Below are 13,560 nucleotides of genomic sequence, written 5' to 3' on the forward strand. Positions count from 1 at the left end.
AGCCATAAACACCTAGCAGTCCACGACACTTTCTAAATTTACTGCTTCCTCAGAGGTACTATGCCGATCCCTTAGTTCAGTCTCTTTCTCAGCTTCTCTAAATGTATAAAGTAAGTGATTGTTAACCTATTGTTGCAAGTCCTGTTGTCTATTCTGTCCTTTTTATCTTAAAGTTGAGTGAAGCGGCTCGTTCCCAAGGCTTGGCTGTAGTACTCCTTGGGGTAGCACCAGCGGTGTGGGAAGTCTATTGTAGTGCGGTAACAAGTCCTTTGTGTGACATTTTCCTTGGCATTGACATTCAGAGGGGAATAGGAAGACGGGCCTACGAACACCACATTCTCTGTGACATGTGAAGGGAAAGGGTATTAAGAATGGGGACCAAGGTATCTGAACGTGCGCAGGAAAGGACATTTGCACAGAACGTGACAAGGACACACTATGGTGGAGCAGTGCTCTTTCATATTTCGCTTTACAACATTATGCTCTATACATGAGGTTGAATCAGTATCCTTGGGTTACAAAATTGTCCACTGGGCTATTGATGTCACCAAGAAATATGCATTCAGTGCACTCTAAGAAGTAGGCAGTTGGGCCTAGTATTCATAAATATATATTTGGTTTGTCTAATAAAATGCATTTGTTTAGATGTATGATTTTCAAAATGCAGGTGTTTATTATTCAAAAGAGTTTATGACTCTTATAATATTCCTCTTTCTCGAGCAAATATTTCCTCCTCAGCACGAATGACGGTGTTATTAACATGCTGGATGTGTGACTAACACAAGCTTTATTTGTTTTTATTGCAGATGAATCAGAGGGAATTAGAGGTGAAAAACAAAGTATGTGCCGTGGCTCTGACTGATTCCGCTCACAACATCTGGCTACAGGAGACCACAAAGAGCACACAGGACTGGATGCAGGAGGTGAAATAACGGCACAAGCTCGAATACACAATCACGTTTTAAAAGCAGCGATATTATGTGCAGGGATCATGCCAATGATGACTCCCGTCATGATAATGTTCTGACCTGTGAGAATGCTAAGTACTGATTGCTCAGTTATTACTAATTACTAATCAGTAAAGATGGATTGAACTACAATAATTTTCAACACGGCGTTTATTTTGGTTGCAGCTATGCACCTTTAAGTTTCAGGATTGATTTGTGGTAGTTTTTGTACAGTACAGTAGTCCAGAACCACATTTTGCTGTGATAACAGTCACACAAAAAGCACACACAACCAGGCACATAAACACGCAAACCCAGTGTGGTGGGGCGTGGTCTGCGGTGCAGTGCGGACGCACCTGCACGGCATCCGCAATCATGCCCGCCGTGTTAAAACACAGGGACTCAGGGGTTGGTGGTTGTTGTGGTGGTGTGGAAAAATGGTAAATAAAGATGGCTCAAAACACGGGTCTGTGATCCCGCCGTGCCTTAATTCCACCATGCCCAGACTCACAGGTGAAAAACAATTGCATCTAATCTATTGTAGATAGAAACAAAGATGCTCCAAAATTTACAGTAGTCCATCCATGATTTTTCATCTCATGTAAATTGTATACCGTACAGTTTGTCTGTATAACCCTACTGACCTACACAGGTATCCTTGAGTAACAGCAAACCTAAGATGCCATGGAGAACCATTGTTTGCATGTTGTCCTTTTTTCTTTAGGTCTTCACTTTTTCCCTGGGTGCATGTCAAGGAATAACTGAGACAGTTAACCCTCGCTGGTGCATGCGTATGAAGCTAGGCGGATGAAGTATCTGTAAGAATGCGTGCATTTGTTCATGTGTGTGGGATAGAATGCACGTGCACATGTGCATTTGTGTTAGCTTCATTTTAGCATTTGCCCTTTCTAGTGTGACCTCTGTGCCATATGCATCACCTGGGCTCACTCAGTATGCACATACAGATGAGATAACATCCAAGACCAAAGCTGCTGGAGAGCCAGAGATGCAAATGTCATACGCTCACACAACCATTCACACACAAACGCACACATCACATACCATACTTTCATTTGTATTACATCCTCTATCCATATCCCTTGCCTTTTGTTTTTGCTATCTCTGTCATCTCCAAATCTGTGTGTGTGTGTGTGTGTGTGTGTGTGTGTGTGTGTGTGTGTGTGTGTGTGTGTGGTTCACGTATTTATGTATGTTGGTTTGATTGGTGGGGATTCAAGGTTGCTCTGCCTCCCCTTTCTTTCATGTTGTTTGGCATTTCCTATTTTTGATTCTTTTAAGGGACGTGTAGGACACCACATAATTGGCATGTTAAGTAATTTTTCTGTTTGGAATGATTAAACAGAACAATACACCTGAAAAACGAAAATATCCAACTGTAGTTTTTCGTTGATTTAGAGAGGAACCCACTTAATTAAAAGGGAACAGGCAGACTGATGCTTTGGTTTGCTCTTTAAAATGCAACAACTACAACAAAAATGTGGGAGAAATGTACATCTACAGATTTCACACACATTATTTCACCTGCCTCGGTTCCTTATAGTTTTAACTGTTAAACTTAGCAATAGAGATTTATTGCTAATTAATTCTACCACTGTACTCTACGTCTGTCATTCTAAGGAAGAATGTTGTATGTACAGTGACTTCATAAAAACGTTGGTTACAGTCTTTTTGAATGCTAACCATATAGCTTTGGGTTCTACTGTTGCACAGTTTTGCTAATAATTGGCTTAAAATGAAGATGTGTGTGTGTGTGTGTGTGTGTGTGTGTGTGTGTGTGTGTGTGTGTGTGTGTGTGTGTGTGTGTGTGTGTGTACATATACATATATATATATATATATATAACACCCAGCACGCCCCTGCGGGCGGTTTATCCTTCAAGCTCGGGTCCTCTACCAGAGGCCTGGGAGCTTGAGGGTCCTGCGCAGTATCTTAGCTGTTCCCAGGACTGCGCTCTTCTGGACAGAGATCTCCGATGTTATTCCCGGGATCTGCTGGAGCCACTCGCCTAGCTTGGGAGTCACCGCACCTAGTGCTCCGATTACCACGGGGACCACCATTACCTTCACCCTCCACATCCTCTCGAGCTCTTCTCTGAGCCCTTGGTATTTCTCCAGCTTCTCGTGTTCCTTCTTCCTGATGTTGCTGTCATTCGGAACCGCTACATCGATCACTACGGCCGTCTTCTTCTGTTTGTCTACCACCACTATGTCCGGTTGGTTAGCCACCACCATTTTGTCCGTCTGTATCTGGAAGTCCCACAGGATCTTAGCTCGGTCATTCTCCATCACCCTTGGGGGCATCTCCCATTTTGACCCCGGGACTTCCAGATTATACTCGGCACAGATGTTCCTGTACACTATTTCCACTTGGTTATGGCGTTCCATGTATGCCTTGCCGGCTAGCATCTTACACCCTGCTGTTATGTGCTGGATTGTCTCTGGAGCATCTTCACACAGCCTGCACCTGGGGTCTTGCCTGGTGTGATAGACCCCAGCCTCTATGGATCTTGTGCTTAGTGCTTGTTCCTGTGCTGCCATGATTAGTGCCTCTGTGCTGTCTTTCAGTCCAGCTTTGTCCAGCCACTGGTAGGATTTCTGGATATCAGCCACCTTCTCAATCTTCCGGTGGTACATACCATGCCGGGGCCTGTCCTTCCATGCTGGTTCCTCGCCTTCCTCCACTTTCTTGGGTTTCTGCTGCCTGAGGTATTCACTGAGCACACTGTCAGTTGGGGCCATCTTCGTGATGTATTCATGGATGTTCCTTGTCTCATCCTGGACTGTGGTGCTGACACTCACCAGTCCCCGGCCCTCTTCCTTCCGCTTAGCGTACAGCCTCAGGGTGCTGGACTTGGGGTGAAACCCTCCATGCATGGTAAGGAGCTTTCTTGTCTTGATGTCAGTGGCTTCTATCTCCTCCTTTGGCCAGCCTATTACCCCAGCAGGGTACCTGATCATGGGCAGGGCGTAGGTGTTGATAGCCCAGATCTTGTTCTTACCGTTCAGCTGACTCTTCAGGACTTGCCTGACCCTTTGCAGGTACTTGGTGGTTGCAGCTTTCCTAGCGGCCTCTTCATGGTTCCCATTTGCCTGCGGGATCCCCAAGTACTTGTAACTGTATGTTCCGATGTTATTGCTGTATATCCTGGTGGTGTGGATCAGTGAATCGATGTCTCGTTCACTCTTGGCATACAGCTTGATGTCATCCATGTACAGGAGGTGGCTGACAACTGCTCCATTCCGTAGTCGGTATCCGTAGCCAGTCTTGTCAATTATCTCACTGAGGGGGTTCAGGCCTATGCAGAACAGCAGTGGGGACAGAGCATCTCCTTGGTAGATCCCGCACTTGATGGTGACTTGTGCTATGGGCTTGAGGTTGGCCTCCAGTGTTGTCCGCCACATCCCCATTGAGTTCCTGATGAAGGCTCTCAGGGTCCTGTTGATCTTATATAGTTCTAGGCATTCCAGGATCCAGGTGTGGGGCATTGAGTCATAGGCCTTCTTGTAATCAATCCAGGCAGTGCACAGGTTGGTCAGTCTGGAGAACAGCTGGTTTATTCTCTTGCCTTCTATCTCTCTGGTGTACCTCCTCAAGCGGCTGGCCAAGGCTGTGAGTCGTTGCTTGGCAGTTTCCAAGGCCTCAGGTATGGACAGCTTCCTGTACTTCTTAGGCACCTTCTTCATAAGAAAAGTTGATAAAATAAATAAAAAATTATGTATTGTTCGATACATATGCGTACCGAACCGAAAGCACTGTATCGAACGGTTCAATATCGATACGAGTATCGTTGCACCCCAATACATATATATATATATATATATATATATATATATATATATATATATATATATATATATATATATATATATAAGGACATTTTTATAAGTAACCCATCTGTTTCATTGCACACTAATGTATGGGCAGCTCATCATAGAAGGTTAGCTAGCACTGAACCTCACTAATGCCCTGTTTGGTGAATAAAGATGGATGCCAATACAAGTGGATGTATGTGAGTTTGGGACACCCCAGCCGTGTTCTTTTCTCCTCAGACAGTGGTAATTCTCTTCTTTTGAGGTTCAAGAGGTCAGTGGATGGTGAGATGGAGTGATGAAACGGGTGAAAGAGAGAAGATAGGATTTAGAGATCAGCGCCTGCTGAGCCAGGTTGTATAGACCAGATGGGTCAGACAAGGGGGAACTGACGTCACAGCAAGGAAACCAAATAGTGAGTGAAGGTGAGATTAAAAAAAAGATGGGGTAGGCCAGAGCAAAGATAGAAAGACTCATCTACTGACTGAGACAGAAAAAAATATACAAAGAAACAGAGTATGAGAAACATTCAATTATTTAAATCCTGTTGACTGCCACTGAGAAAGCACAGTGTAGAGCTGTGGAAAGAGAAAAAAACACAGGTACTGTGTGAATGGAGTGAATACAGATGCAGAAGGAGGATGAAGAGATATATGTGGAGGTAGATGAGTAGCATAGTGAGGAGAAGTGAGTGAGAGAGAGAAATCCAAATGATGGTGTACAGCTGGCAGCCTGTCACAATCTCCAAGGTGTCTCCTGTCACTGTGCTGGCCTGCTGTCACACTCTAGTGGCCTGCCCAGAGCACGCACACACACACAGACACACACGCATATGCACACACATTCAGAGTACACTATGGTCATGAATAAACCATCCTAATCCATAGAGATTATTCAAGAACTGGGGGAGGTGGGTTAGAAACAGACACAGAGAGAGTGAGCAAAAATTGATACTCAGGACTACTTTCTGAGAAGTTAGGTAGCAGACTGTCATGTGTGTTATGGTTTAGGAGACTTTGTGCACTTGGTACAGAGTTTCTGTCATGGGACTCAGTTTGGTGTGCTTTCAGAATGAGAGGTGGAGATGCAGTTTTGCAACCGAGGTGGTATAGATGGTTGCATATATAGAAGGTTAGTCTCCCTCCCATCTGACACTCGGTCAGGACCCTTTGGCTCCACATTTTAATCCACTGGGTACCCTTTTAAAGTCATTGTATCAAAATGCCAAGTACTGTAATAGAAACCTAAATCCCTAAACGTCTGAAGTAGTTATCATGAGACCTTAGCCAAGAGCTCTCTGCACTTCACTGACACTGAACTCATCATTGCAGCAACAAGTAATATGATGGAAGGCTGAATCAACTGATAAGTTTGTCTTTAAACATGAGAGTGTATCTGAATGCAAACCCGTATAGTTTCGTTGCCTAAAATTGACAAAACAGTGACCTTAATTAAACAGTAAGAATTATGCATAGGATATAAATACAGGTACAAGCTTCAGAATAAACTTCACTCTGAATGGTGCATGCATTATGAGGAAAAACAAGCTATTAACAAGTTTCTTTGGTAGCATGTCCTGTAAACATCTTCTGTTGTTTTTTTTTTTAACTCTGGTAAGCTGCTTTGCTATTGTAACCATCTCTGCTAATACACATTTTACAATTAAAATACCCCATCTTCAGTTTTCTTGACTAGAGACAGGCATCTTTTAGTCACAATAAAATGTAACCTTTAAATTGTGACATCAGATTAAACATCTTTCACAGTTTGAGCATTTTACCAATAAATATGTGGGTAGTTGCTCACAACAGTCTTGCACACCACTGGAAAGTCTGCATTGATGCAGCTCTGGTGTTGAAGGCCATTATAAAGCACTCCTCTTTAAGGCGAATTGGTTTGTGGTAGCTACTAATGTGGTTAACCTTGCATGCAAATGCTCAAACGGAGTGGAAGTGTGTATGGAGACAAAACATCTACCAATATGTACCAAGTTGGCATGCGTACACACTGAGAATCCAGTGATTATATACAGTACCAGTCAAAGATCTGGTATGTCCAAACATTTGACTGGTATTTGTTGCTAAATTTAGAATTTATTTGATAAACAGTTTAATTATCAATCCACATTATTACTAATAAAATAATAGAGTTTTATTTTTTTTATTCTGCATTTTGCACAGTAGGAAGTGGTCATAAGTAATAATAAACTTTATATAGCACATTTGCAAATCATCAAAAACTGTTTCACAGGAGAAACAGAAAAAGAAAGAATATCGTTCAGCACGACCAGTTTTGTGGTGGGTCAGTGATGATTTGGGGAGATATATCCTTGGAGGGACACACAGACCTCTACAGGCTAAGCTGACTGCCATCAGTAATAATAATAATAATAATAATAATGGATTGGATTTATATAGCGCTTTTCAAGGCACCCAAAGCGCTTTACAATGCCACTATTCATTCACTCTCACATTCACACACTGGTGGAGGCAAGCTACGGTTGTAGCCACAGCTGCCCTGGGGCAGACTGACAGAAGCGAGGCTGCCATATCGCACCATCACCAGTAGGGTAAAGTAGGGTAAAGTGTCTTCCCCACGACACAACGACCAGCACAGAGAGCCCGGGGATCGAACCGGCGACCTTCCGGTTACAGATACGCTTCCCAACCCCCTGAGCTATGGTCGCCCCATGGCTCCATGAACTCTTAAACCCTCTATCAGAAATCTGTAAGTTGATCATTTTTATCTCCATCAAACAATGTGGCATCCTTTCATTCCTAACACATTACTAAGTCCATATCAATCTAAATATTCCAACTGGTAGTTGGCAAAGTTAAACTTCAAAAGATTTTCCCAAAGACTGGGCAAATGTGTATGTTCATAACCAGCATAAATCCAAGCATGCAAAGAAAAGCACATGCACAGAGTAGCAGAGGTTTGGGACAGCCAAATCTGTTTACATGTTTGTTTCTCTGTCTGCTTTTAGTTCAATGGCATCATTGATCGGTGGACGAGCTGCTTGAAGTGATGATGCTATGTGTCAGAGGCAGCCGATGTGATGTGCCATCCTTTTGTCATGTCGCCCTTCTCTAATCCCAGCCAGCAGGCCTTGCCTTTATGTGACTGCTGTTATGCCTGCGGTCTCCCACAGTACTGGGGCTTTGTGCTGTGTGTGTGTGCATTTATGCAAGAGTTTGTGTGCACATGTGTGTTGTTGCCTTGACAAATCTATTCAAACCTCAGCCTCCCTGCCTCCATTGGTGGTGGAGGTGTAGGGGAGGGAGGAGGGCCCTTTGAAAGACTCCCCTCCTTCCCTTCTCTCTAGCTGCCTTCAGCCCACTGCTCCACAGCCCAGCTGACATCTTCCTCCAGACAGACAGAATGAATTAAAGGAGATACAATGAGACACTTGATGTAGCAGTCAAGGAGCCCCACTGCTTCTGTGCTACTCTGCACCACTCTGCCCTCGAGCCCGGGCTCAGAGGAGAGCACATCTAGGGCAAACCAAAGGATCTAAAAATACACAATATGCCACTGTTTACCAAGATGACTTGTCATCTTCCCCCGAACACCAAGCCCTCCAGCCACCCCCCCTTCATCCCCTCTCATCTCTTGGCTGATCTTTCTTCAACCTCTTTGGCTACTTTTATTCTCTATGCTTTCCAGTGGCTAGCATTTTTTTTGATTGACAGGGCTAAAAATAAATGAAAAAGCACCAGAAATTCAGGCATTCCTACCATTTAAGAGACACATTCAGTGATTGACTACTTTGGTTCATATGTAATCCATTCTTAAGAAAAACAAACTTTATTTCAATAACAGACTTTTCTGTAAATTTCCCAAATGAATATTTGCTACGGATTTATATGTTCCAGATGTTTCATCATGATTATCTCTTGTAATGAATTTCTATATTTCTCTATAAGCTTGCAGTAAATAAATCACAATGTACCCTCACTGCAGTATATGTCAAGCATATGATGAGAGATTTGCTTTGCCCTAGCTGCGCAGACTTTTTTCAACAAAAATAAACAGCAAAGAGGACCTCAGTTTGGATTAGATGTATTCAGTGTCTCTGCTTCGATGCAGTTTTAATATTCGTACAGAAACCAGAGAACTTGTAAAGACTATAGAACAGAATATATATCCACAAAAGTAATGTATGTGCGTTTGGGTGATTGTGTTACGTAATTTAAATTGAAAGCATTTGCAGGGTTTGTCTGTTCTGTGAGTCTTGCTTTAGGTCTTTGGGAGTCGGCGTCACAGAGGGCAAAAATGCAAAAGCATCTGTGCGTCGGTGTGTGTGTGTGTATATTTTGAAGGGTTCACAACTCTACACATCTTCGTGGGAGACCCCTTGAAATGCAGTCACTGACCCACACACACAACCGCACGCGCGCACACAAGCACGTACAATACCGTAATGGCTGTCAGGGGGCCAGGGTGAAAGTAAACAAGGGCAGATAAGCAGTGATTCAGAAGGACACCAGCTGCACATTCTAATCTCTTTACATTTTCTCTTTCTTCTATTGAACTTTTATCTTATCTTGGGGGACGTCTTCTCTAAGCATTCCTTCTCAGCCTCCCTCTGTCTCTTTCTCCCTTTTCCCTTGTTTTTGTACCTACCTTACAAGCCACAGCATACCAATCCACATTGCAGAGTCAAAAGGGAAAACAAACTTTGATGCGCTGTCATCCGCTGACCCGGAGAATGAAAACTTACAGCACTGAAAACTTAAGTTGCCTTATTCTGAAGCATTGATACTTTTGATTAATGGTACATGGGGCTTAAGACCTTATATGTCTAAAATAACCTGCAGTGGTAGGTAGAAAAAAAAGGGAGTGCCAGACAGATAGGAAGATGAAGACAGCATAAAGAAAAAAAACGAATGAAGAGGTCTTCTCCTCTTTCTGACAGTAGAGTTGTCAACCACTGGGGTTGTGAGAGGAGTAGGGGTGTTTGCAGGGGGTTATGGGTCAGCAAGCTGGGCAGACACCCTCCCCCAGGGCACTCACTCATCCGCTGTGGTAGAAGGCCTCAGCTCTCCACCACAAACAAACGCCAAGCTGTCTGAGCAACATGTCACTGAGCTTTTAATTGCTTGTTCCTGTCTCTCCTTCTCTTCCCCCACCTTACTCATCTACACACACACAGAAACACACACACTTTCTTGCGTACTGTCTTTCTGTTTGTTTCCAACCGCTTTCGCTCCTTTTTCAGTGTTTGGTTAGATGCAGTTGAAACAAAATAAAAACACACACCCATTAGAGCAGGGCGATATGGCCAAAAATATTTATCACGATATATATTTGAAAATTTGCGATAACGATATAACCGACGATATAATTGATGTGAGACAAAATACAACTCCACAACATTACTAGCGCAAAAAGACAACCTTCCATTTATTTTCACTTAAACAAGAAGCTGGTTTTTATGTACATTAAAGCTTTATAAAAATGTAACAGTGCAAATGCAAATTCCTTGCTGAAAGTTTAACCAAAAGGCATTTCCAGTAGAAATGGGCTGACATATCCTGAGCATAACCATGTATAATATCCACTGAAGTTAAAAAGAGGTGCTTTGCAACATTAAACTGCAGTGTGCAGTACGCATTTTTCGGACCATAAGGTGCACGGGATTATAAGGCACATTAAGCGAAACAAAGCAGTCAGATAAATCAAACTTTATTAAACTCATTCTTCTTGCTTCCTCCACTTCTGTACCATTGATTCATTAATGTTGAATTCTCTGGCAGCTGCTCTATTCCCATTTTGTTGCAGTATATTAATGACTAACCTTGTATTGTGGATGGATTATCTCAGTTGTTCTCCTGACTGAAGTTTGGTCCGTTTACAGCATCCTGCCATGCGATTGCATTTGTCTCTAACCATGAAGAACCTTCACGTTAACTTTTATAAGTGGAAAAGTGTTAGTGTTCGTCCTCCAGCTTCACTGTTTATGTTATGCTAACATAGCTGTGTCGCTAGTAATCACGTAGCACATCATTATATACCAGCTAGCCCAACTTCAGTAACCCTACAAACGTCACTGCTGTTTAGTTTCCTGTCTTCATTTATGTTGGAAGTGATAGCAGAGCTGTACGTTTGATTTTTTTCAGAAATCTCTCAGTCAGAACATGCAATATCATGCTTAGGTAACTAGCGAAACTAGCGAGCTAACTTCCGCTAGCTTCCTGCTAACTTCTAACTCCGTTAAATGTAATAACTTTTGTTTTCATGGATGCCTGGAAGTTAAACTTTATAGTTACACCTGGTAAAGCAGCACTGCTGATCGTTTTATTAAAGATGAAAGAATTTAGACAGTTTTTAACTCTAAGTGATGCTGCAGTGTTGTTTGACCTGAAACATACGGAGTTTAGGACCCAGATTACTCCCAGATTTAAGAGCATCTTAGTCCGACAAATACGACAATAACAACGGCTGCTTGCATGTTCTGCAAAAAAATGTGCTTTGTTGTGTATCTGACGGACAAACACCAAACCAGTTCCACATCACGGAAGTTGCACCATTTTTACAAACCAATTCTGGTTCATCTGTTTCACTCAACAATCGGCCATGTGCGTATGAAAACAAAGGCACTGCGCATGCGCGTTTTACTCCCATTCTATCGCGATATTTCATTTTCCTATCGTTGCCTAACATTATACCGGTATTACCGTGAACGGTATAATATGGCCCAGCCCTAACACCCATTATTAACAAGATTAAAGACTTAAATTTTGTACCAAATACTTTCCTTTTATATCTTCATCTTTTACAATAGTTTTCTCTGTGTTTGTGGAAGTAATAGTGGAAGAAACTGCTTGCTACATATTCATTACTCTCCACATGTCATATTTAATTCTTTTGAATGTCAAAGAGTTTATTTGTTTTATTTTTCTCTTTCTAAAGCACTGTCGTAACTGGGTATCAAGTCCAGAGCCCTTGGACATACCACTGGAGCCTATGATGCCAGACTGCCCCAGAGTCTCTGCAGGTACCAAAACTGTCTGTCCAAAAATATAAACAGTATTTCTCAATGTCTGTGAATCACAGCATAATTGGGATCCCTTTCAGTTTTATTAGATTTTGCTCATTATAAGGCTGTTGAACATTGAAGTATTGGGAGGTTCCTAGTTAAAATTTGACACACGTTTGCGAGCAGGAAACTGGATTGTGCCAATGTTAGATAAGTCAAGCATATTTGTTTTTTTTAGTAACAGTTAAAAAAGAGGCATGGTTTCTCTGGGTGGTATAGTGAGGTGTACTGAGAAACTAGTGCATCGAGAGGGTTACAAACAACGATGCAATAATCTGTCCATTGATTTTAACACTTGTATATGTTGAAAGTCAGTTAAATATCTAGAAACCATAACCACAGATTATTTAGCATGAAAATTGAAGGTGGTTTTTTCGTTCTATATCATTGGTTTAAATATAATGTGGAACTGTCACAGAGGATGTAATAGTGCAGCTTGGTATTTCTTTTAATAAAAAGCAATAAGGACTCATGCAGACTAAAAATAAACTCCTCAGTATTTGTGTATTTTTTCCTTCAGTGATTTAAAGGAGTGGATCGGAATTCAGTCAGTTCAGAACGGTGTGTATTTAGCACATGTCCATGTTTGTGCCCATGTGTCTGGGTAATGGATACATCTTAAATCTTAGTAGAACAGATTGAGTGTCATTGTTAGACAAACTGTGGAACTGAAGCAGTGGAAGATTATCTTGAAACACAAATAGAGAGGTTGTATCAGCAGCACTGCAGAAATTTTGCTATCTGAGTTCATTTCTGTTTTCATCTTCTTTGTGACCCCCTCTTGCATTTTTTTTCATCATCCATTCTGTCTCCTATATTCATTAATCCTTTCCTGTGGTGTTTGGCTTCCTGTCCTTGTGCCCTCTCTGTGGTTGACTGGCCTTGATGATGTCACGTCCATCATGAGAATGTGTCCTTAATGTAGGATTAGGGATGAAAGCTGTAATCCTCAACATGACCGTTGATAAGAGATGATGATTGCAGTGTTGTTTGAAGAGTGACACACACACAGGCATGCTTGCACAGTCCCACACATATGAAAAAAAGAAGGAAAGTCAAGCCTTAAGCAGGAAGCAATATATCTGTCGCAGGTATTAAAAACACCTGTTTTTGCTTTGTTACAGTGTTACACACAAACATACTCGAACGTTCACGTTCTTAGCTCTTCCCTCATTTCCATCTTTGCTCGGGATGCTCTGCTTTGTGATTTTATTCTCTTCAAAGATCCTCCCTGACATCATGGTGAATGTATAGGTCATCTTACACATGCTCCACATGTCTGTGAATACATCTCTAGCACTCCTATCTCATCTCGGCCACTAAAACGGCATGTTCCACATGGAGCTGTGTGGGTGGGTGGCCTTAACATCTTCGAGTGAATCAGCTCCTTGAAATGTCATCTAGCCTTCAATACAAACCTCATGCTGTATTTCATGCTCAAATGTCAGTTTTTTACTTTGATGATTTATGTCTCTTCTGCTCCTGCTCCGTGACTGCTGTCGGTCAAAAGACAGCAACAGTTGTGCCAAAATATTGAGGTCACCTTTTGAAACTGTTGGCATGCCTAACAATATCTAAACACAGACTTGTTTGACACGGCGTCCATCCAAATGTATGCACTATTGACTTGTGCTCTATTGACTTTTGCTACTTTAAGCAAGCTGAAAAGATCTCGGTCTCTAGCCTGTTAACAGAGCTGCCAACTCGGCTTGTCTCTGGTCTTTTAGTGGACACTTCTAAT

General features: G+C 42.2%; 1 protein-coding gene across 1 annotated transcript in view; it reads left to right on the plus strand.

Moving 5' to 3' along the window:
• The window catches only part of arb2a (ARB2 cotranscriptional regulator A), a 166,439-nt gene that overhangs the window by 98,842 nt on the left and 54,037 nt on the right, over window positions 1-13,560 (plus strand). Inside the window, exons 9-10 of the mRNA XM_004544388.4 lie at window positions 807-923; window positions 11,693-11,777. Coding sequence (XP_004544445.1) covers window positions 807-923; window positions 11,693-11,777 — 202 coding nt within the window. The remainder of the gene's footprint in view (window positions 1-806; window positions 924-11,692; window positions 11,778-13,560) is intronic.

The sequence above is a fragment of the Maylandia zebra genome, linkage group LG12 (genome assembly GCF_041146795.1).
Source record: "Maylandia zebra isolate NMK-2024a linkage group LG12, Mzebra_GT3a, whole genome shotgun sequence".
Classification (NCBI taxonomy): domain Eukaryota; kingdom Metazoa; phylum Chordata; class Actinopteri; order Cichliformes; family Cichlidae; genus Maylandia; species Maylandia zebra.